Consider the following 25,065-nt stretch of genomic DNA (forward strand, 5'->3'; position numbering starts at 1 on the left):
CCACCAGACTTTTTGCCCATTTGGGCAGAAGTGTCTGGGAACGAGATTCTACTTATACTAGCACTCACACACATACAGTACACTCACACTCACACACATCCTCACCCCCCCCCCCCTATTTTTCTCCCTCTCTCCACCTACCTCCATCCCTTTCTCCTTCCCTCCATCCATCTCTCAGTATGGCAAGGGGGGCAGCAGAGCCAGCTGAATTCAAGCAGCAACAAGAAGAGGAGGAGGAGACGGAGGAGACGGCCCCAGCCATGGTAGAGGAAGATGATGAGGAGGGGCAGGAGGTACTGGACAACGACCAGGATGGAGATGGGGACGAGGACGACGAGGAGGAGGATGATGATGATGATGATGATGACGTCATTGACGAGCGCGACGATAGCGAGCCCACCACCAACATCGCCATGACTACCACGACAACTACTACCACTGAGTCTGTGGAGGAAGTGGTCAGAGGTGAGAGGAACTGGGAGGGCCAGGGGCCGTGTGTGTGTACATCATTTACTCTGCTTGTCTATTTAAAGGTTGAGTGAGTGTATGCAGGGGTGGAATTGGGGGGGCAGACAATCTAGAAACATACCACTGTAAATCAGTAAGAATTCAGCTAAATCCCCATTCCCCCATAAGTTCACACACCATTGGTATGCTCATGCCTGTATGATTATAAGTATACTTTCCAAATGGCATATTCCCTATATAGTCCACTACTTTTTGACCAGGGCCCATAGTACACTACTTTTGACCAGAGGCCTATGTAGGGAATAGGCCGTGTGCCATTTGGGACTCGCCCTGTGTGTGTGTATGTGTGCTGATGGCTCCTCGTCCCCCCCCCCACCAGAGGTGTGTTGGGCGAATGCGGAGACGGGCCCATGCCGTGCCATGCTTGCACGCTGGTACTTTGACCATGAGGAGGGCCGCTGTGCCCAGTTCATCTATGGCGGCTGCGGTGGCAACCGCAATAACTTTGAGTCTGAGGAGTACTGCCTGTCTGTATGCAGCAACGTCAGTAAGTCAGTCACAGACAGCACCCTGTCGACCTGTCTGTCTGCGTGTCCACATCTGAAAGCTAGCCTCTGCTGTTAGCCCTCTGGCTAGCTAGCTGCTAACCACGCTAATACTACTTCACGTTACATGCTAACCTCTGGTCTCACTAACCACCACTTGTACTGCCTGTCTACTGCTGCACTGCTAGTAAGTCACACAGACTACTTGTCTGTCTGCATGTAGTGTCCGTACCGGCTAGTTACCTCTGACTAGCTAGCTGTTAACCACGCTAGTTCTCGCTAACCTGTGGTCTCACTTAACTACATCTTGTTGTACTGCCGGTCTGTCTGCAGCATCATCAGTAAGTCAGTCACACGGACAGCAGAGCTTCTTGCCTAATTGTCTGTCTGTGTGTAGCACTGTTAGTGTCCACATCTGCTAGCTGTTTTCTGGTTAGCCATCTAGCTAGCATCTGGCCCTAGCCGTCTGGCTACCTTGGTGCTAACTACAATAACCATGTCTGCTAGTCGCTAACCATGCTCGCTAACCACTCTAGTCTCACTAACCACCAAGCATTGCGTATACCAGGGTATTTTGGCTTGGGCGATATACCGTAATCCCGGGGTATTTTGAAATACAGATGGTATGATTTTCAATACCGTTAAAAATAATATATGTATATACTATACCCCTGTCTCGTGGGGTTGCGGATAACCAATACATGTTATCCGGTTTGCTAACTGCTAGCTAAGGGGCTAGATTTAAAGATGTAAAGAAAAAAAATAAGAAAAAAATAGAACCCCTTGTGCACATTCAGTAATACTGTATACCCCGGTACGGTACAGCAACGGTATGACTGTGAAAATCTAGATACTGCCCAACCCTAGTTTACTGTACACATGGATGAATACATTTACACACACACTTATCTTTTAACCTGTTTGTGTGTTTTAGAAGATATTAACACAAGTGATTTCACCTGTTTTTCCACTGATTCCGTATGAGTGAACACTGTGTGTGTGTGTGTGTGTGTGGGGGGGGGGGGTTTCTCTCTCCCGCTCATTTGAGTGTTGTGGGAGGCATTGACCTGACAGTCAAGTGTTTGTGAACGAGAACATATGATCCAACCAGCGATGGTTCACTCTCGCCTCCTCTCCCTACTTTCTATCTGTCTATACTCTATCTGTCTATTATCTCTCACTAATCCTATTTTTCACTCCATCTCACCTTCTCTGTAGTAGCCTCTGAAATCCTGTGTGCGCATGTGTGAGATTTCCACTTGTTTGAAAAGGTGTGAAGACAGTTCTGTAGTATGGGAACGAGACTACAGCTTGTGTTTCTACCAACTAGCAACCCTCTACCCTCATACACTCCCCTGTGTCCACTGCGCCTCGCACCCTCACCTTTCACATGGTCGTCGAGCGGTCACTGCATGACCAACAAGCGTTCACAGCAGGATCAAAGCCAAGCGATCACACTGCGGTCAGAACTAAAGACGGGACTCCCCTGTTTAGGCTTAGCTTGTACGACTGTATCCTTTAATTACATCATGGCCACATAGACCGAACACAGGTCAGAGTCCAATTTAGACTTCCAAGTTAGAATTGTATTAATGGTTCTGCTTTGTTCGGATCGTAAACTGCTCTTGGTTGTTTTGGGACTATTGAGTGTCTGTGAAATGAAGGCATGTGCTAATCTCTGGGAGACAAACTAAAACAAAAAAAACAAGCTTTTTTTTTGTGTGTATATATATATATATATATCACACACACACACACACAGGTTCCAAAGTATCAAATCAACACTTCCTTATTCATTTATGTATTCATGTAAGAAATAATAGATTTATGCAGTTTCATGTTTAAACAAGGACTGATGATGATGATAGGTATGTCACGTAATGTGACATTTACATTACATTTTACATTTAAGTCATTTAGCAGACGCTCTTATCCAGAGCGACTTACAAATTGGTGCATTCACCTTATGACATCCAGTGGAACAGCCACTTTACAATAGTGCATCTATATATTTTAGGGGGGGGGGTGAGAAGGATTACTTTATCCTATCCTAGGTATTCCTTAAAGAGGTGGGGTTTCAGGTGTCTCCGGAAGGTGGTGATCGACTCCGCTGTCCTGGCGTCGTGAGGGAGCCTGTTCCACCATTGGGGAGCCAGAGCAGCGAACAGTTTTGACTGGGCTGAGCGGGAACTGCACTTCCTCAGTGGTAGGGAGGCGAGCAGGCCAGAGGTGGATGAACGCAGTGCCCTTATTTGGGTGTAGGGCCTGATCAGAGCCTGGAGGTACTGAGGTGCCGTTCCCCTCACAGCTCCGTAGGCAAGCACCATGGTCTTGTAGCGGATGCGAGCTTCAACTGGAAGCCAGTGGAGAGAGCGGAGGAGCGGGGTGACGTGAGAGAACTTGGGAAGGTGGAACACTAGACGGGCTGCGGCGTTCTGGATGAGTTGTAGGGGTTTAATGGCACAGGCAGGGAGCCCAGCCAACAGCGAGTTGCAGTAATCCAGACGGGAGATGACAAGTACCTGGATTAGGACCTGCGCCGCTTCCTGTGTGAGGCAGGGTCGTACTCTGCGGATGTTGTAGAGCATGAACCTACAGGAACGGGCCACCGCCTTGATGTTAGTTGAGAACGACAGGGTGTTGTCCAGGATCACGCCAAGGTTCTTAGCGCTCTGGGAGGAGGACACAATGGAGTTGTCAACCGTGATGGCGAGATCATGGAACGGGCAGTCCTTCCCCGGGAGGAAGAGCAGCTCCGTCTTGCCGAAGTTCAGCTTGAGGTGGTGATCCGTCATCCACACTGATATGTCTGCCAGACATGCAGAGATGCGATTCGCCACCTGGTCATCAGAAGGGGGAAAGGAGAAGATTAATTGTGTGTCGTCTGCATAGCAATGATAGGAGAGACCACGCCACCTGGTAGGAGCGACCTGTCAGGTAGGACGCAATCCAAGCGTGGGCCGCGCCGGAGATGCCCAACTCGGAGAGGGTGGAGAGGAGGATCTGATGGTTCACAGTATCGAAGGCAGCCGATAGGTCTAGAAGGATGAGAGCAGAGGAGAGAGAGTTAGCTTTAGCGGTGCGGAGCGCCTCCGTGATACAGAGAAGAGCAGTCTCAGTTGAATGACTAGTCTTGAAACCTGACTGATTTGGATCAAGAAGGTCATTCTGAGAGAGATAGCGGGAGAGCTGACCAAGGACGGCACGTTCAAGAGTTTTGGAGAGAAAAGAAAGAAGGGATACTGGTCTGTAGTTGTTGACATCGGAGGGATCGAGTGTAGGTTTTTTCAGAAGGGGTGAAACTCTCGCTCTCTTGAAGACGGAAGGGACGTAGCCAGCGGTCAGGGATATGTTGATGAGCGAGGTGAGGTAAGGGAGAAGGTCTCCGGAAATGGTCTGGAGAAGAGAGGAGGGGATAGGGTCGAGCGGGCAGGTTGTTGGGCGGCCGGCCGTCACAAGACGCGGGATTTCATCTGGAGAGAGAGGGGAGAAAGAGGTCAGAGCACAGGGTAGGGCAGTGTGAGCAGAACCAGCGGTGTCGTTTGACTTAGCAAACGAGGATCGGATGTCGTCGACCTTCTTTTCAAAATGGTTGACGAAGTCATCTGCAGAGAGGGAGGAGGGGGGGGAGGGGGAGGAGGATTCAGGAGGGAGGAGAAGGTGGCAAAGAGCTTCCTAGAGTTAGAGGCAGATGCTTGGAAAGCCACGGAGCGGGAGGGGAGGACCGAGCCGGCCTGGAAGATAGGGGACATAGAGTCAAAGGATGCAGAAAGGGAGGAGAGGAGGGTTGAGGAGGCAGAATCAGGAGATAGGTTGGAGAAGGTTTGAGCAGAGGGAAGAGATGATAGGATGGAAGAGGAGAGAGTAGCGGGGGAGAGAGAGCGAAGGTTGGGACGGCGCGATACCATCCGAGTAGGGGGGATTGTGGGAAGTGTTGGATGAGAGCGAGAGGGAAAAGGATACAAGGTAGTGGTCGGAGACTTGGAGGGGAGTTGCAATGAGGTTAGTGGAAAAACAGCATCTAGTAAAGATGAGGTCGAGCGTATTGCCTGCCTTGTGAGTAGGGGGGGAAGGTGAGAGGGTGAGGTCAAAAGAGGAGAGGAGTGGAAAGAAGGAGGCAGAGAGGAATGAGTCAAAGGTAGACGTGGGGAGGTTAAAGTCGCCCAGAACTGTGAGAGGTGAGCCGTCCTCAGGAAAGGAGCTTATCAAGGCATCAAGCTCATTGATGAACTTTCCGAGGGGACCTGGAGGGCGATAAATGATAAGGATGTTAAGCTTGAAAGGGCTGGTAACTGTGACAGCATGGAATTCAAAGGAGGCGATAGACAGATGGGTAAGGGGAGAAAGAGAGAATGACCACTTGGGAGAGATAAGGATCCCGATGCCACCACCCCGCTGACCAGAAGCTCTCGGGGTGTGCGAGAAGACGTGGGCGGACGAAGAGAGAGCAGTAGGAGTAGCAGTGTTATCTGTGGTGATCCATGTTTCTGTCAGTGCCAAGAAGTCGAGGGACTGGAGGGAGGCATAGGCTGAGATGAACTCTGCCTTGTTGGCTGCAGATCGGCAGTTCCAGAGGCTACCGAAGACCTGGAACTCCACGTGGGTCGTGCGCGCTGGGACCACCAGATTAGGGTGGCAGCGGCCACGCGGTGTGGAGCGTTTGTATGGTCTGTGCAGAGAGGAGAGAACAGGGATAGACAGACACATAGTTGACAGGCTACAGAAGAGGCTACGCTAATGCAAGGAGATTGGAATGACAAGTGGACTACACGTCTCGAATGTTCAGAAAGTTAAGCTTACGTAGCAAGAATCTTATTGACTAAAATGATTCAAATGATACAGTACTGCTGAAGTAGGCTAGCTGGCAGTGGCTGCGTTGTTGACTTTGTAGGCTAGCTGGCAGTGGCTGCGTTGTTGACACTACACTAATCAAGTCTTTTCCGACATACATACATACTTGTTACACACTGATATTACATAAATGAGAGCAATTTTATTTTTAAGGCAAAACAGCTTTTTAGTAGGTTCTTCTGTAGTAGAATAGATGGGGGAATTGCTAAAGTAACTATATTCTAGAGAAGATTTTAATCAAACATCCAAATGACTTGAAATGTCTATGGCAGTCACATTAATGGAAGAGACTAGGTGTTAGATGAATTTAGTTCTTATGTGTTCATTAACCAATTAAATTAAAATACTCAGTCTGTCCCCAGAGTTTGTAAGGTTCTGGGGGAAGTGAAATAGACGGAGACCAGTCAAAAATAGTCAGTGACGTTTATTCTCGAGAGCTCTGCCCATCATTTCATGTACATTGGTTTATATACCTCTCATTTCGTCAATGTCCCTCCTCCTCTCAGACAATGACAACGCTGCTTTTCAATTCCATTCCAACACATACATATTGCTTATCATATGCTACCACATGTTACACAATCTACTGCAAGCCCAACGGTTTCTCCCCTCCCTGGTTGGGGACCAGACATCTTTCCTGTTGTTAGTTTCACTGTGGTCACAAGTTGTCTGTTAACACTTCCTCTTTGCCTATGTACAAACATTCTTCATCGGACAGGGTAGAATTCTGTTAGTTACAATCCTGCGTTAAATGTATACATCATTTAGTCATTATTCATAAAAATCCCATAACAGTAGGTTTAAAAGAATTCTGTTAACTACCCCGAAAGGTTTTGCAGAAATGGCGGTTGTAAGATTCACGGAATCAGGAGGGAATAAGCAGGACATCTGGAGTCCTCCAACCAGGACACGGACACCCAAACCCCCCTTCAAACGCACACCTCTGCTTTTTCACTCTGTATTGTTTACTCTCGTTCACTCGCTCAATGAATCACTAACCAACCTGTTGTTGCTAACACTAGTATTATTAACCATCTAGCTTTAGGGTCTGCTATTATGGAGCTGCTACATAGTGTTTGTAGTTTGGAACTTCTGTTTTTACTTTGTTTATTGGTATTATATTACTGCCTCCGGTTCCTTATTGCAATCAAGTCCAATCAAATAATCTGAAGGCACTTATCGTATGTCACTCTGGAAAAGGTCTGGATTTTGAAGAGGAAAGCAATGAAAGAAGAAACATAGAAAAAGGAATGGGGGGGAGGTGAAGGAATGATGAGGATATCTGAAGACCATATTATAGGAGTAATTTTCTAAATTTCTCTCCATCTCTCTCCTCAATTACACCCTTACCCCTCTCCTCCATGTCCATCTATCCTGCTCCCCCTCCTCCACCCAGTGCCCACCGCCGTCCCCAGCTCTCCCGATGCCGTGGACCGTTATCTGGAGACGCCCGGGGATGACAATGAACACGCCCACTTCGCCAAGGCCAAGGAGAGCCTGGAGGCCAAACACCGTGAGAGGATGTCCCAGGTAAGATAGAGGGAGTGAGAAGGGTAGGGGCAGAGAAGAGAAGGGGGGGGCTAAGGTGGATGGGGTGGGGTGGGGTGAAGAAGGTGGAGGGTGGAAGAGCGGGGGGGGGGGTGAAGAGGGGTTGAGTGGAAGGGGGGAGGGAGGATGGAGAAGGGGTGAGGTTGGGGAGGGTCGAGAGTTAGGATGGGAGAGGGAAGGATGGAAGCGAAGACACTTGAGGTGAAAATACATGGAAGGGAAAGAAAGATGAGGGTAGGGAGAGGAAGGAGTGACAGCAGTAACCCGTCTTTCTTCTTGCATGTGTGTAGGTGATGAGGGAGTGGGAGGAGGCAGAGCGGGAGGCCAAGAGTCTACCTCGTGCTGATAAGAAGGCTGTCATCCAGGTCAGACACACACAGAGGATACTCAAACATATTAAGAAATGATAAATCAGTGACTGTCAATGTCCATAGGTGTTGTGTGTCTGAATATTTGATAATAGTGTGGTGGTGTTAGGGATTCTTACTGTCTATAATTTTTATTTGTGTGTATCATATATGATGTGTGTCTTATCATGAACCTACCATCTATGTTAAACATGTTTGTATCATGTATAATAATGTGTGTGTGTGTGTGTCTATCATACAGCGTTTCCAGGAGAAGGTGGAGGCCCTGGAGCAGGAGGCAGCCAGTGAGAGGCAGCAGCTGGTTGAGACTCACATGGCCCGGGTTGAGGCCCTGCTCAATGACCATCGCCGCCTGGCCCTGGAGAGCTACCTGACGTCCCTGCAGGCCGAACCACCCAGGGTAGGCAGAGGGTACATAGTAACAGAGTATAAACACACAGGTAAAGAGTACAGACACACACACACATTGTTGCCGGGTCCTGTAGAGCCACCTAACCGCCCTGCAGTCCCAGCCGCCCAGGGTAGAGACACACACAGACACATACAGTAGATATAGATCCTCCTACCATTGTCTTACTCCGCCCACACACAGACCGACGTTCTGACTCATATCTCTCTTTCGCTCTCACTTTTTCCCTTCTCTCCTTCTCCCCCCCTCTTTAGCCTCGTCATGTGTTCAGCCTATTGAAGAAGTATGTCCGTGCAGAGCAGAAGGACAGACAGCACACCCTTAAACACTTTGAGCACGTCCGCATGGTTGACCCCAAGAAGGCCGCACAGATCCGACCCCAGGTAATAAGCCCACTAAGGCCCTTTTTTTCCTTTTTTTAACACGTGCTTTATATGGTGAACGTAATTTTGTTGTCATTCTCATGAATGAATTCTCGGTGAAGGCCGAAACAATTTGATTTGAACTTGAATTAGATGAATAAAGCTTTTTATTGATGCTCTTATTACTTTTTGCATGCACCTTGTCTCACGTTGGTTGAGCGCCTTCTACTCCTCTCCAGTGCAGAAACAACAAAATATTTGCTATTTGTACCAAATAAAATAATAAACCTAAAAACAACAGTTCTCATCCACTCCCAATGCCAAATGTGCTCACACGCATAAACACCTATACACCACTGAAGGGTAATTTTGGTAACCTCCTGACATGTACAGTGTATGGCTCACAGAAGATATTATTTTTATTAAATAGCATTCAAATGTACTTGTAGGTTCTGACCCACCTGCGTGTGATTGAGGAGAGGATGAACCAGTCACTGGGTCTGCTCTACAAGGTGCCCGGAGTGGCTGACGATATCCAGGACCAAGTTGGTGAGTGTTATTTTCAGTCTCATCTCTCCTTCATTAACCAGGTAAAGGTTGACCAGGTATGTGTGCAAGCATTAACTGATATGAACCAGTAACCTGCCCTCATCCACACTGTCACCATAGTTTATATCCACAAAACCCTCATCCATTTTTACTGTGGTTCGTGATACAGATAATCATATAACATCATGACATCTCTCAATTCTCACCTACACCTCCATCAAATCAATAGCTATAATTTATCCTTCCCACTCCCTCCCTTCCTCTCTGTGTTTGTCTGGGTCTTGAGTTGTGTGCGTCACTGAACCATCTGTGTCTGAGTCAGTCTCAGACTCTGTCTAGTTTCCCCTCCTCTCAGGCTGCTCCCCTGCCCTCTGCTCGCACACACACACCGCCTCCCAGCAACACAGACATTGGTTTCCTTTTCTCCTTTCATTAAAATAAATGAGAACAGAGCGTGACATTGTGTTTCAAGTGAAGTGCCTGAGGAAGACTTAAAGTGGTACCATATTCCCTATATAGTGCACTGCTTTTGACCAGGGCCCATAAGGTACCTACAGAGCATTCTGAAAGTATTCTGAGCCCTTGACTTTTTCCACATTCTGTTAGGTTACAGTCTAAAATGGATTAAATCGCCCCCCCCTATCAATCTACACACAATACCCCATAATGACAGAGCAAAAACAGGTTTTATACATATGTATAAAATAAAAAATTTATATCACAATTTCATAAGTAATCAGACCCCTTACTCAGTACTTTGTTGAAGCACCTTTGGCAGCGATTACAGTCTTCCTTGGTATGACGCTACAAGCTTTGCACACCTGGATTTAGGGAGTTTCTTCCAATCTTCTTTGTAGATCCTCTCAAGCTCTGTCAGGTTGGGAGTGTCACTGCACAGCTATCTTTCAGGTCTCTCCAGAGATGTTTGATTGGGTTCAAGTCCGTGCTCTGGCTGGCCCACTCAAGGACATTCAGAGACTTGTCTCAAAGCCACTGCTGCGTTGTCTTCAAATCAAATGTTATTTGTCATATGCACCGAATACAACAGGTGTAGTGTCATGCAGGTGAAAGAGGACCCAAAAGCGACTTGGCGAAAACAGAGTCTTTAATCCAGTAAAGTAAATACAAACAAAAAAACAACTTTCACTCGAAATGACGAGGACAAACTGGAGACTCGATCTTGAACAGCAGGTGAACAGCAGGTTGCCTCGGGAAGGCACTTGAACCAGACAGACTCAGACACCTGCTCACCACGCAGCATCTGAGGAAAACACGACACGACAGGGCGATACACAATCACAGCACGGTGAATTCTAAACAAGGAACCGACAGGACAGGAACGGAACACAAAGGAAGAAATAGGGACTCTAATCAGGGGAAAGGATCGGGAACAGGTGTGGGAAGACTAAATGATTGATTAGGGGAATAGGAACAGCTGGGAGCAGGAACGGAACGATAGAGAGAAGAGAGAGCGAGAGAGTGAGAGAGGGAGGGGGAGAGAGAGGGATAGAAAGAGGGAAAGAACCTAATAAGACCAGCAGAGGGAAACGAATAGAATGGGGAGCACAGGGACAAGACATGATAATAAATGACAAACATGACAGTACCCCCCCACTCACCGAGCGCCTCCTGGCGCACTCGAGGAGGAATCCTGGCGGCAACGGAGGAAATCATCAATGAGTGAACGGTCCAGCACGTCCCGAGACGGAACCCAACTCCTCTCCTCAGGACCGTAACCCTCCCAATCCACTAAGTATTGGTGACCCCGTCCCCGAGAACGCATGTCCATGATCTTATGTACCTTGTAAATAGGTGCGCTCTCGACAAGGACGGGAGGGGGGAGGGAAGACGAACGGGGGTGCGAAGAAAGGGCTTAACACAGGAGACATGGAAGACAGGATGGACGCGACGAAGATGTCGCGGAAGAAGCAGTCGCACAGCGACAGGATTGACGACCTGGGAGACACGGAACGGACCAATGAACCGCGGAGTCAACTTACGAGAAGCTGTCGTAAGAGGAAGGTTGCGAGTGGAAAGCCACACTCTCTGGCCGCAACAATACCTAGGACTCTTAATCCTGCGTTTATTGGCGGCTCTCACAGTCTGTGCCCTGTAACGGCAAAGTGCAGACCTCACCCTCCTCCAGGTGCGCTCACAACGTTGGACAAACGCTTGAGCGGAGGGAACGCTGGACTCGGCAAGCTGGGATGAGAACAGAGGAGGCTGGTAACCCAGACTACTCTGAAACGGAGATAACCCGGTAGCAGACGAAGGAAGCGAATTGTGAGCGTATTCTGCCCAGGGGAGCTGTTCTGTCCAAGACGCAGGGTTTCTGAAAGAAAGGCTGCGTAGTATGCGACCAATCGTCTGATTGGCCCTCTCTGCTTGACCGTTAGACTGGGGATGAAACCCGGAAGAGAGACTGACGGACGCACCAATCAAACGACAGAACTCCCTCCAAAACTGTGACGTGAATTGCGGGCCTCTGTCTGAAACGGCGTCTAACGGGAGGCCATGAATTCTGAATACATTCTCAATAATGATTTGTGCCGTCTCCTTAGCGGAAGGAAGTTTAGCGAGGGGAATGAAATGAGCCGCCTTAGAGAACCTATCGACAACCGTAAGAATCACAGTCTTCCCCGCAGACAAAGGCAGACCGGTAATGAAGTCTAAGGCGATGTGAGACCATGGTCGAGAAGGAATGGGAGCGGTCTGAGACGACCGGCAGGAGGAGAGTTACCCGACTTAGTCTGCGCGCAGTCCGAACAAGCAGCCACGAAACGGCGCGTGTCACGCTCCTGAGTCGGCCACCAAAAGCGCTGGCGAATAGACGCAAGAGTGCCTCGAACACCGGGATGACCAGCTAACTTGGCAGAGTGAGCCCACTGAAGAACAGCCAGACGAGTGGAAACAGGAACGAAAAGGAGGTTACTAGGACAAGCGCGCGGCGACGCAGTGTGCGTGAGTGCTTGCTTAACCTGTCTTTCAATTCCCCAGACTGTTAACCCGACAACACGCCCATAAGGAAGAATCCCCTCGGGATCAGTAGAAGCCACAGAAGAACTAAACAGACGGGATAAGGCATCAGGCTTGGTGTTCTTGCTACCCGGACGGTAAGAAATCACAAACTCGAAACGAGCGAAAAACAACGCCCAACGAGCTTGACGGGCATTAAGTCGTTTGGCAGAACGGATGTACTCAAGGTTCTTATGGTCTGTCCAAACGACAAAAGGAACGGTCGCCCCCTCCAACCACTGTCGCCATTCGCCTAGGGCTAAGCGGATGGCGAGCAGTTCACGGTTACCCACATCATAGTTGCGCTCAGATGGCGACAGGCGATGAGAAAAATAAGCGCAAGGATGAACCTTATCGTCAGACTGGAAGCGCTGGGATAGAATGGCTCCCACGCCTACCTCTGAAGCGTCAACCTCGACAATGAATTGTCTAGTGACGTCAGGAGTAACGAGGATAGGAGCGGACGTAAAACGTTCTTTTAGAAGATCAAAAGCTCCCTGGGCGGAACCGGACCACTTAAAACACGTCTTGACAGAAGTAAGAGCTGTGAGAGGGGCAGCAACTTGACCGAAATTACGAATGAAACGCCGATAGAAATTAGCGAAACCTAAAAAGCGCTGCAACTCGACACGTGACCTTGGAACGGGCCAATCACTGACAGCTTGGACCTTAGCGGAATCCATCTGAATCCCTTCAGCGGAAATAACGGAACCGAGAAAAGTAACGGAGGAGACATGAAAAGAGCACTTCTCAGCCTTTACGTAGAGACAATTCTCTAAAAGGCGCTGTAGAACACGTCGAACGTGCTGAACATGAATCTCGAGTGACGGAGAAAAAATCAGGATATCGTCAAGATAGACAAAAACAAAGATGTTCAGCATGTCTCTCAGAACATCATTAACTAATGCCTGAAAAACAGCTGGCGCATTGGCGAGACCGAACGGCAGAACCCGGTACTCAAAATGCCCTAACGGAGTGTTAAACGCCGTTTTCCACTCGTCCCCCTCTCTGATGCGCACGAGATGGTAAGCGTTACGAAGGTCCAACTTAGTAAAGCACCTGGCTCCCTGCAGAATCTCGAAGGCTGATGACATAAGGGGAAGCGGATAACGATTCTTAACCGTTATGTCATTCAGCCCTCGATAATCCACGCAGGGGCGCAGAGTACCGTCCTTCTTCTTAACAAAAAGAACCCCGCCCCGGCCGGAGAGGAAGAAGGCACTATGGTACCGGCGTCAAGAGACACAGACAAATAATCCTCGAGAGCCTTACGTTCGGGAGCCGACAGAGAGTATAGTCTACCCCGAGGAGGAGTGGTCCCCGGAAGGAGATCAATACTACAATCATACGACCGGTGAGGAGGAAGGGAGTTGGCTCGGGACCGACTGAAGACCGTGCGCAGATCATGATATTCCTCCGGCACTCCTGTCAAATCGCCAGGTTCCTCCTGAGAAGTAGGGACAGAAGAAACGGGAGGGATGGCAGACATTAAACACTTCACATGACAAGAAACGTTCCAGGATAGGATAGAATTACTAGACCAATTAATAGAAGGATTATGACACACTAGCCAGGGATGACCCAAAACAACAGGTGTAAACGGTGAACGGAAAATCAAAAAGAAATAGTCTCACTGTGGTTACCAGATACTGTGAGGGTTAAAGGTAGTGTCTTAAATCTGATACTGGGAAGATGACTACCATCTAAGGCGAACATGGGCGTAGGCTTCTCTAACTCTCTGAAAGGAATGTCATGTTTCCGAACCCATGCTTCGTCCATGAAACAACCCTCAGCCCCAGAGTCTATCAAGGCACTACATGTAGCACCCGAACCGGTCCAGCGTAGATGGACCGACAAAGTAGTACAGGATTTTGATGGAGAGACTTGAGTAGTTGCGCTCACCTGTAGCCCTCCGCTTACAGATGAGCTCTGGCTTTTACTGGACATGAATTAACAAAATGTCCAGCAACTCCGCAATAGAGGCACAGGCGGTTGGTGATCCTCCGTTCCCTCTCCTTAGTCGAGATGCGAATCCCTCCCAGCTGCATGGGCTCAGTCTCAAAGCCAGAGGAGGGAGATGGTTGCGATGCGGAGCAGGGAAACACCGTTGATGCGAGCTCTCTTCCACGAGCCCGGTGACGAAGATCTACCTGTCGTTCTATGCGGATGGCGAGAGCAATCAAAGAGTCCACATCTGAAGGAACCTCCCGGGAGAGAATCTCATCCTTAACCACTGCGTGGAGTCCCTCCAGAAAACGAGCGAGCAGCGCCGGCTCGTTCCACTCACTAGAGGCAGCAAGAGTGCGAAACTCAATAGAATAATCCGTTATGGACCGTTCACCTTGGCATAAGGAAGCCAGGGCCCTAGAAGCCTCCCTACCAAAAACTGAACGGTCAAAAACCCGAATCATCTCCTCTTTAAAGTTCTGGAACTTGTTAGAGCAATCAGCCCTTGCCTCCCAGATAGCTGTGCCCCATTCTCGAGCCCGGCCAGTAAGGAGTGAAATGACGTAAGCAACCCGAGCTCTCTCTCTAGAGTATGTGTTGGGTTGGAGAGAGAACACAATCTCACACTGCGTGAGAAAGGAGCGGCACTCAGTGGGCTGCCCGGAGTAGCAAGGTGGGTTATTAACCCTAGGTTCTGGAGGCTCGGCAGGCCAGGAAGTAACAGGTGGCACGAGACGTAGACTCTGGAACTGTCCAGAGAGGTCGGAAACCTGAGCGGCCAGGTTCTCCACGGCATGGCGAGCAGCAGACAATTCCTGCTCGTGTCTGCCGAGCATGGCTCCTTGGATCTCGACGGCAGTGTAACGAGCGTCTGAAGTCGCTGGGTCCATTCCTTGGTCGGTTCCTTCTGTCATGCAGGTGAAAGAGGACCCAAAAGCGACTTGGCAGAGTCTTTAATCCAGTAAAGTAAATACAAACAAAAAACAACTTTCACTCGAAATGACGAGGACAAACTGGAGACTCGATCTTGAACAGCAGGTGAACAGCAGGTTGCCTCGGGAAGGCACTTGAACCAGACAGACTCAGACACCTGCTCACCACGCAGCATCTGAGGAAAACACGACACGACAGGGCGATACACAATCACAGCACGGTGAATTCTAAACAAGGAACCGACAGGACAGGAACGGAACACAAAGGAAGAAATAGGGACTCTAATCAGGGGAAAGGATCGGGAACAGGTGTGGGAAGACTAAATGATTGATTAGGGGAATAGGAACAGCTGGGAGCAGGAACGGAACGATAGAGAGAAGAGAGAGCGAGAGAGTGAGAGAGGGAGGGGGAGAGAGAGGGATAGAAAGAGGGAAAGAACCTAATAAGACCAGCAGAGGGAAACGAATAGAATGGGGAGCACAGGGACAAGACATGATAATAAATGACAAACATGACATGTAGACCTTACAGTGAAATGTTTACTTACAAGCCCTTAACCAACAATGTAATTTTAAAAATAAACGGAAGTAAAAATAATAATAAGACAAATAGAAAAATAATTAATAATTAAGGAGCAACAATAAAATAGCGAGATGTTATATACAGGGGGTACCGGTACAGAGTCAATGTGCAGGGGCACCGGTTAGTCAATGTAATTAAGGTAATATGTACATGTAGGTAGAGCTAAAGTGACTATGCATGGATAGTAAACAGAGATTACCAGCAGCGTAATAATGGGGATGGAAGGGACAATGCAAATAGTCCGGGTAAACATTTGATTAGCTGTTCAGGAGTCTTATGGCTTGGGGATAGAAGCTTTTTGTAGCTGGACTTGGTGCTCCTGTACCGTTTGCCGTGCGGTAGCAGAGAGAACAGTCTATGACAGAGAAGCTACGTCTGGTAAGACGAGGGGTGGGGGGGGGTGTCTTGTCAATAACAGCTGGTGCGCGATGTCCAATATTAAAGAAGTCTAGAGGTATTGCTTGCCTGAGGTAGAGTACCTTATGATAAGCTGTAGACCACACTATCTACCAAGAGTTATCATCTATTATTCGTAGCCGTCTATTTACCACCAAAGACCTATGCTGGCACTAAGACCTAAGGCCATAAGCAAACAAGAAAATGCTCACCCAAAAGCGTCGCTCCTAGTGGCCAGGGATTATAATGCAGGCAAACTTTTTAATCAGTTTTACCACATTTTTACCAGCATGTCACAACCAGAGGAAAACAACTGTAGACCACCTTTACTCCACACACAGAGATGCATACAAACCTCTTCCCTGCCCTCCATTTGGCAAAACCGACCATAATTCTATCCTCCTGATTCCTGCTTACAAGCAAAAACTAAAGCAGGAGTACCAGTGACTTGCTCAATACGGAAGTGGTCAGATGGAGCGGACTGTTTTGCTAGCACAGACTAGAATATGTTCCAGGGATTCATCCAATGGCAGTGAGGAGCATACCACCTCAGTCATCGGCTTCATCAATAAGTGCATCGATGACGTCATCCCCACAGTGACTGTACGTACATATCCAAACCAGAAGCCATGGATTACAGGCAACATCTGAATCGAGCTAAAGGCTAGAGCTGCTGCTTTCAAGGGGTGGGACATTAATCTGGACGCATATAAGAAATCACTCTATGCCCTCAGACGAACCATCAAACAAGCAGTGTCAATACAGGATAAAGATTGAATCCTACTACATCGGCTCTGACGCTCATCGAATGTGGCAGGGCTTGAAAACTATTACGGACTACAAAGGGAAACCCAGACGTGAGCTGCCCAGTGACACAAGCCTAAGAGACAAGCTAAATGCCTTTTTTTGTGCTCACTTCGAGGCAAGCAACACTGAAGCATTTTTGAGCGCACCAGCTGTTCTGGATGACTGTGTGATAACGCTCTCGGTAGCCGATGTGAATAAAACCTTTAAACAGGTCAACATTCACAAAGCCGCGGGGCCAGATATATTACCAGGACGTGTACTCAAAGCATGCGCGGAACAACTTGCAAGTGTCTTCACTGACATTTTCAACCTCTCCCCGACTGAGTCTGTAATTCCTACATGTTTCAAGCAGACCACCATAGTCCCTGAGGCTATACCGTAACAAATCATTGAAAATTGTCAAGGGGTCTGAATACTTTCCGTATGCACTTTATATAGGAAATGGTGGGACTTCTAGTGATCCTATTTTATTGTTGTCTTTGTATGTACTAATAAATCATCGTAATTGTTCAGTTACACAGCCATTTACCACTCTACTGCAACAGCGTTGTTTTCTCTTTTTCCTCTCTACCCTGGATTTCCTTGTTTCTTACACCTTCCATCCTCCCCTTTCTATTAATCTCTCTCTGCTGCTGTCTTTCACCCTCTTCCCCTTTTTCTATTTTCTTCTTTCTCCCACCTTATTCTCTTCATTTTCCTCCCTCTCCTCTTCCCCTCCTTCTCTCCTTCCCTCTCCAGAGTTGTTGCAGAAGGAGCAGGCAGATATGGCCCAGCAGCTCTCCAACCTGCAGAGTGACGTGCGGGTGAGCTATGGAAATGATGCCCTGGTGCCTGACAGTCTTCCAGACAGCACCAGGGCTACCCTGGACCTGCTGCCCCAGGAAGAAGACCTGGACCTGGACATGGGCCTGGACGGACTGGGCTTCATCCACCCTGAGAGCTTCAACCAGGTCAACACAGATAACCAGGGTAGGTGTGCCTAAAGCTATGATCAATACACCCAGAATCAGGGTAGGTGTAGTACAGAATACCAGGGTATACACCCAGAATCAGGGTGGGAACCGACAGAACCAGGGTAGGTGTATTATACATAGAATCATGTTATATATATGTATATGTATATACACTGCTCAAAAAAATAAAGGGAACACTTAAACAACACAATGTAACTCCAAGTCAATCACACTTCTGTGAAATCACACTGTCCACTTAGGAAGCAACATTTCACATGCTGTTGTGCAAATGGAATAGACAACAGGTGGAAACTATAGGCAATTAGCAAGAAACCCCCAATAAAGGAGTGGTTCTGCAGGTGGTGACCAGACCACTTCTCAGTTCCTATGCTTCATGGCTGAGGTTTTGGTCACTTTTGAATGCTGACGGTGCTTTCACTCTAGTGGTAGCATGAGACGGAGTCTACAACCCACACAAGTGGCTAAGGTAGTACAGCTCATCCAGGATGGCACATCAATGCGAGCTGTGGTAAGGTTTGCTGTGTCTGTAAGTGTAGTGTCCAGAGCATGGAGGCGCTACCAGGAGATAGGCCAGTACATCAGGAGATGTGGAGGAGGCCGTAGGAGGGCAACAACCCAGCAGCAGGACCGCTACCTCCGCCTTTGTGCAAGGAGGAGCACTGCCAGAGCCCTGCAAAATGACCTCCAGCAGGCCACAAATGTGCATGTGTCTGCTCAAACGGTCAGAAACAGACTCCATGAGGGTGGTATGAGGGCCCGATGTCCACAGGTGGGGGTTATGCTTACAGCCCAACACCGTGCAGGATGTTTGGCATTTGCCAGAGAACACCAAGATTGGCAAATTAGCCACTGGCGCCCTGTGCTCTTCACAGATGAAAGCAGGTTCACAATGAGCACATGTGACAGTCTGGAGACGCCGTGCAGAACGTTCTACTGCCTGCAACATCCTCCAGCATGATCGGTTTGGCGGTGGGTCAGTCATGGTGTGGGGTGGCATTTCTTTGGGGAGCCGCACAGCCCTCCATGTGCTCGCCAGAGGTAGCCTGACTGCCATTAGGTATCGAGATGAGATCCTCAGACCCCTTGTGAGACCATATGCTGGTGCAGTTGGCCCTGGGTTCCTCCTAATGCAAGACAATGCTAGACCTCATGTGGCTGGAGTGTGTCAGCAGTTCCTGCAAGAGGAAGGCATTGATGCTATGGACTAGCCCGCCCGTTCCCCAGACCTGAATCCAATTGAGCACATCTGGGACATCATGTCTTGCTCCATCCACCAACGCCACGTTGCACCACAGACTGTCCAGGAGTTGGCGGATGCTTTAGTCCAGGTCTGGGAGGAGATCCCTCAGGAGACTACCTCATCAGGAGAATGCCCAGGCGTTGTAGGGAGGTCATACAGGCACGTGGAGGCCACACACACTACTGAGCCTCATTTTGACTTGTTTTAAGGACATTACATCAAAGTTGGATCAGCCTGTAGTGTGGTTTTCCACTTTCATTTTGAGTGACTCCAAATCCAGACCTACATGCGTTGATAAATTTGATTTCCATTGATAATTTTTGTGTGATTTTTGTTGTCAGCACATTCAACTATGTCAAGAAAAAAGTATTTAATAAGAATATTTCATTCAGATCTAGGATGTGTTGTTTTTATATATATATATATATACTGCTCAAAAAAATAAAGGGAACACTAAAACAACACATCCTAGATCTGAATGAAATATTATTATATATATATGTATTATGTATGTGTGTGTGTGTGTGTGTAGGATCCATAACTGATTGTAGACAGCTGTCAGGGTCAAAGTGAAACTATATTAAGAAAATACTCATCCTACCTTTTCACTTTCGCACTCTCCCTAGTTGAACCTGTGGATGCCCGCCCTTTTCCTGATAGAGGCTTTCCAACACGACCAGTGTCTGGTCTGAAGCCAGAGGAGATCCCTGAGCTCAGGATGGAGGCAGAGGAGAGGCACAGCACCGGATTCGAGGTGCACCACCAGAAACTGGTATCTATACACACACATACACATACCACCAAAGCCGGTACACATACAACCCTCCATTTTGTATATTTGCACGCTTTTCATAAATGGCCACAGATACAAGCATCATGGAGTTATCCCAGACATATCCCAAGACTGTATCCATGCCCATATGGGTATATCCATACGTCTATCCATATGTATTGGCTGACCATTGGCATGGTAACCAAGGCCTGCTGAGACGACCAGGGTTGGTAACTGGCGTCTACGATGCCAGGATGTTAGTTTCACACCAGCGCTAATTTATAATTGTCCTCACTCAGATGAACACTGTCTGAAATTGAAAACGGGACACACACACATTCACACTTCCAGAAATGAGTTTTGTGCCCAATTAAATCTCTTATACATTTATAATTGTCCTCGTTAAATAAGAAACAAAAATTATGTAACAATCGTCTTGTATAGCATAACTTTAACTTCTTGCGTCGAGCCATCCCAGATCCGGGATCGTGAATACAGCCTCAAGCTCATTACCATAACGCAACGTTAACTATTCATGAAAATCGCAAATGAAATGAAATCAATATGCTAGCTCTCAAGCTTAGCCTTTTGTTAACAACACTGTCATCTCAGATTTTCAACGTTAGCATTTAGCGTTAGCATTTAGCGTTAGCATTTAGCGTTAGCATTCAGCAGGCAACATTTTCACAAAAACCAGAAAACCATTCAAATAAAATCATTTACCTTTGAAGAACTTCGGATGTTTTCATTGAGGAGACTCTCAGTTAGATAGCAAATGTTCAGTTTTTCCTGAAAGATTATTTGTGCAGGAGAAATCGGTCCGTTTTCTGCGTCATGTTTGGCTACCAAAAAAAAACTAAAATTCATTCATCCAAACGCCAAACTTCCACATTAACTCCATAATATTGACTGAAACATGGTAAACGTTGTTTAGAATCCATCCTCAAGGTGTTTTTCACTTATCTCTTCATGATATATCATTCCTGGAAGTCTCCTCTCTGTCTCAATCACATGGATGAATGCGAGCAGCTTGGAGATTACGCAACAAAGGACACCGGGCGGACCCCTGGTAAATGTAGTCTCTTATGGCCAATCTGCCAATGATATGCCTACAAATACGTCACAATGCTGCAGACAACTTGGAGAAACGATAGAAAGGGCAGGCGAATTCGTGGCGCTTTCACAGCCATATAAGGAGACAACGAAAATCAGAGCGTCAAATCCTGCTCATTTCCTGTTTTAAGTTTCATCTTGCTTTCGCCTGTAGCATCAGTTCTGGGGCACTCACAGATAATATCTTTGCAGTTTTGGAAACCTCGGAGTGTTTTCTTTCCAAAGCTGCCAATTATATGCATAGTCGAGCATCTTTTCGTGACAAAATATTGCGCTTAAAACGGGCATGTTTTTTTATCCAATAATGACATAGCGCCCCCATAGGTTGAAGAGGTTAAGCTTACCTCTAAAATCCCTCAATAATGTAACTCTGAACCTTAATCATGTCTTTTGTATTCCATCCAAACCCCAAATTATTCCTACTCCAACTTCATTTCACCTTAATGCCTTGAACTCCTGACCCCAGATCTGTCTCCATAAATCCTGTCAGTATTTGTGATTGGTTGTGCAGTGTGAGTTAGTCTCTCTCTATTTCTCTCTCTCTGTTTCTCTCCTCTCTCTAGGTGTTCTTCGCCGAGGATGTCGGCTCTAACAAGGGCGCCATCATCGGGCTGATGGTGGGAGGCGTCGTCATAGCGACCGTTATCATCATCACCCTGGTGATGCTGAGGAAGAAGCAGTACACGTCCATCCACCACGGAGTCGTCGAGGTGAGGAGATGTGTGTGTGTGTGTGTGTGTGTGTGGACTTGTTTTTCTAATCCTAGTGGGTACCGGAAATCTCCTAAATGTCCGCACAAGGATAGTGAAACAAGGGAAATTCTCCCACGAGAACAAAGGCTAGGGTTAGGAGGTCGGGTTAGGTTTGTGATTAGGACAAAAGGATTTTCAATGGGAATCAATTTTAGGTCTCCACAAGGATAGTAAAATATATGCTATGCATGCATGAGTGTACTGTTTTTGACTTTGGCTCAGTGTTTCCTGTCTCTATTTCTGTTGTTATTGAGTTTGTTTGAGACTTGAATCCAAAGTCTGTGTAGAAGGTAAACAGTGCACATGTACCGTGTCAGTATGGGTACGAATCCATCCTACTGCATCAGTAAATATGTAAGGAGTGGGAACCGCTCCCACTCGTTTAACAACAACAACAAAAAAACGGCAATAGTGTATGACACGTGTCAAACTCATTTCACGGAGGGACGACTGTCTGCGGGTTTTTGGTCATTAATTAGTAAGGAACTCCCCTCACCTGGTTGTCTGTCCTTAATTGAACTGAAAAAACAAACACCCGTAGACACTTTGCCCTCCGTGGAATGACTTTGACACCCCTGGTGTACGAGGGAATACCATATTTTATGTGTAACACATCTCTCTCTGTTCTGCAGGTGGATGCAGCAGTCACCCCTGAGGAGCGCCACCTGTCTAAGATGCAGCAGAACGGCTATGAGAACCCCACCTACAAGTTTTTTGAGCAGATGCAGAACTGAGGAATGACAAACCCCCTCACCCCTTTGACCGCTACCCAACCACTCTAACCCTACACTCCCCTACGCCCTTAACGCTATCCCCACTCCACTCTCCAACCCTATCCTACCCTCAAGCAGTGCGGGTTGGAACCAGGCACCACTATCACTCCTGATGGAGATGGTCCCCTTCAACACTGGTCCAGAGTCAGTTTTTAGTTTGGCTTGGAATGTGTTAAGGAATGGACTTGAGTAGGGAGATCTGACTCCAGACCAGTTATTTAAGGGGGCATTCTCTGGCTGTAGTGCCAGCCACACTGTCCCCAACCCTACACTACTACATTCTCTCTATACACTGGGGAATAGGTGAGGTCTATGTGTCAATGAAGCCTATCCTTCCTCCCTCCCGCTTTCCTTCTCTGTGCGTTCATACGACAGCTGTGCTGTGTTAGGTCACACAAGGCTAAAATTATAATAATGATGATGATGATGTACTCTGAATGAGCTCTTTATTTTAGTTATTCTATCGTTTCCGGTTTTGTTTTTCAAAAAATAAATGAAAATGATAAAGAAATAAAATCCTATGTAAAGAGAAAAAAAACGTCTTTTTAAAAAAAATGGTGTGTAATGTAATAAAGTAGCTGTTCCTATTTAGTGCATGATGACAATTACGACGGGGTTATTATTGAAAAAAAAAGATCCTTCTGCGTCTCCAGAGAGATTCTCACATAGAGATTATCATTCTAGCAGGATTGTACATTTAGTATCTTTCTCGTGATCACGTGACTTAAATGACGTTGGATAAACAATATATATATGAATCTCGGTGAATGGCTCTCTCTGCTTGGATATATCTTGTTAAATACACTGTAAGAGAGATCTGTGATTTTTGGATTTGGAAGATTCTTCCTTTTTTAATTTCAACCATGCTCTGTTCCTAAAACTGCGGGGGGCTGGCTAGATCCGTATTTGTATATTATTATTCGATTTATGATTATGATCTTTAGTTTATTGCGTTGGCATCCTATTGCGTTTTGCAGCCCTATTTAATTTGTGTTTCTTTTTTTGATTCCATGTTGTCGTGTGTTTAAACAAATAAAAAGATGTGGCGGGAAGGCCGGTTCCAGCCGAGGGAAGGGGAGAATGGAGGGAGGGGGGGTGGAGGATTCTGTGTGTGTTCTCCAGTCTAGTTAGTGTTCTTGTTCCGGTTCTATGTTTTCCGCAGAAATAAACGACGCTCTTCTCTGTACATTGTTTGTGATATACAAGAACAATCCTATACCATTTTGGGCTTACTTACTCTTCCCAATCTGTTCATTTCTTCCTTCGGCTCATCTTTCTCTCTTTCTCTCTCTGCTGAGAATATAAACAGAGCAGGATCAGTGCCTTGGGGGGGTGTGCATGTGAAAGATTTGGGAGACGGAAGGAAGGAATGAGGAAGAGGTAGAGGGAATTACTAGCTGTTCCAGATGGATAGTCAGACAGGCAGTCTGTAAAATGAATTTCCAACCACCCTCCTCCCGTCTTTCCCATACTTCAGGCATGCTACTCGCCTCTCTCAAGCACTTGTCTAGAGCCAGCCATACGACGACCTCTATCATGGCCTATAAGGCAACTTTTAGGGGGTAGCAGGGCCATCAGTAATTGGATTGACTACAGTTTCAGTGAGGAGTAGTGCCAAAATATCGGCCGGGAATAGGGTGCCATTTTGCGACACGGTACTAGAGGTAATACAGTGTTGTGGTGGTGTGTAGAGCTGTGTGCATCACACACTGCTGCAGGTGGGTCAGTCCTTTGCTTAGATTTTCAGAGGATGCGTTACCTCACCATAGCCAGAATAAGGCCGTATGGAATTAGAGAGAGCAGGGTTTCTTTCTTTTTATTTCTCTGTGGCTTTATTTCCACTGTGTGTAATTGTGCAAGCCATTTGCTTTGACTGGAAAAATGCTTTCTACACTGTATTCCATAAATAAAGTTTTGAATCTACATACAGCTCTCACTGAGTCATGGCTCCTAAGTCTTGGGGGCTGGGGATATTTTCACTGCCGTCAAAGCCCATTAGAATTGTAGTATGTGTTCTTATGAATTTTGCACTACCTTTTAAGCACAGGACCAAATGATTCCCTGATCTAGATTTTGTTTTCTACTGGTCCTTCTGTAGCTCAGTTGGTAGAGCATGGCGCTTGTAACGCCAGGGTAGTGGGTTCAATCCCCGGGACCACCCATACGTAGAATGTATGCACACATGACTGTAAGTCGCTTTGGATAAAAGCGTCTGCTAAATGGCATATATTATATTATTATTATTGATACATAAGGTACCAAAGGAGAAAAAATAAGTGTTGTCCCCTAGTGGTTCCACAAAGACCACACCGTAATTCCCCATGTGTGTGGATTCACACTCACACACACTAAACATTCAATTAATTCTGGTCACTGCAGTCCAAATATCGTCAGGCACTGTTTATACACACGGTTAGGGTACAGTATTGTTCCCTGGGGTACAAAATATTAATATACGCAATGTACCTTCAGAGGTACACATGTGAAGGGACATTTCTGCTTCCCAGGGTGGACGTGTGGATTAGTGGGGGTGTAGCTTTCAGTCATTTGTTTTTCACCAACCTTAAACTGGTACAACACATCCGTTCAAGTGGTGTATTGTTATATTAAAGTTTGAGCATGTCTGGTGCCAGTTCTGAAGTCTTTATAAAGGTTTCCATA

General features: G+C 47.1%; 1 protein-coding gene across 4 annotated transcripts in view; it reads left to right on the forward strand.

Annotated features, from left to right (window-relative positions):
* LOC124010529 (amyloid-beta A4 protein-like) overlaps positions 1–24,333 on the forward strand; it is a 46,831-nt gene extending 22,498 nt beyond the window's left edge. Inside the window, exons 6-16 of one of the 4 annotated variants that reach the window (XM_046323039.1) lie at positions 179–465; positions 848–1,015; positions 7,261–7,394; positions 7,703–7,777; positions 8,022–8,180; positions 8,444–8,572; positions 9,001–9,100; positions 17,519–17,749; positions 19,621–19,766; positions 21,443–21,589; positions 22,264–24,333. In XM_046323039.1, coding sequence (XP_046178995.1) covers positions 179–465; positions 848–1,015; positions 7,261–7,394; positions 7,703–7,777; positions 8,022–8,180; positions 8,444–8,572; positions 9,001–9,100; positions 17,519–17,749; positions 19,621–19,766; positions 21,443–21,589; positions 22,264–22,365 — 1,678 coding nt within the window. In that variant the 3' untranslated portion in view covers positions 22,366–24,333. The remainder of the gene's footprint in view (positions 1–178; positions 466–847; positions 1,016–7,260; positions 7,395–7,702; positions 7,778–8,021; positions 8,181–8,443; positions 8,573–9,000; positions 9,101–17,518; positions 17,750–19,620; positions 19,767–21,442; positions 21,590–22,263) is intronic. The other 3 variants (XM_046323040.1, XM_046323041.1, XM_046323042.1) reach the window with 3 other exon arrangements.
* The last annotated feature ends 732 nt before the right edge of the window (positions 24,334–25,065 follow it).

Source organism: Oncorhynchus gorbuscha, linkage group LG23, assembly GCF_021184085.1.
Source record: "Oncorhynchus gorbuscha isolate QuinsamMale2020 ecotype Even-year linkage group LG23, OgorEven_v1.0, whole genome shotgun sequence".
In the NCBI taxonomy this organism is placed as follows: Eukaryota; Metazoa; Chordata; class Actinopteri; order Salmoniformes; family Salmonidae; genus Oncorhynchus; species Oncorhynchus gorbuscha.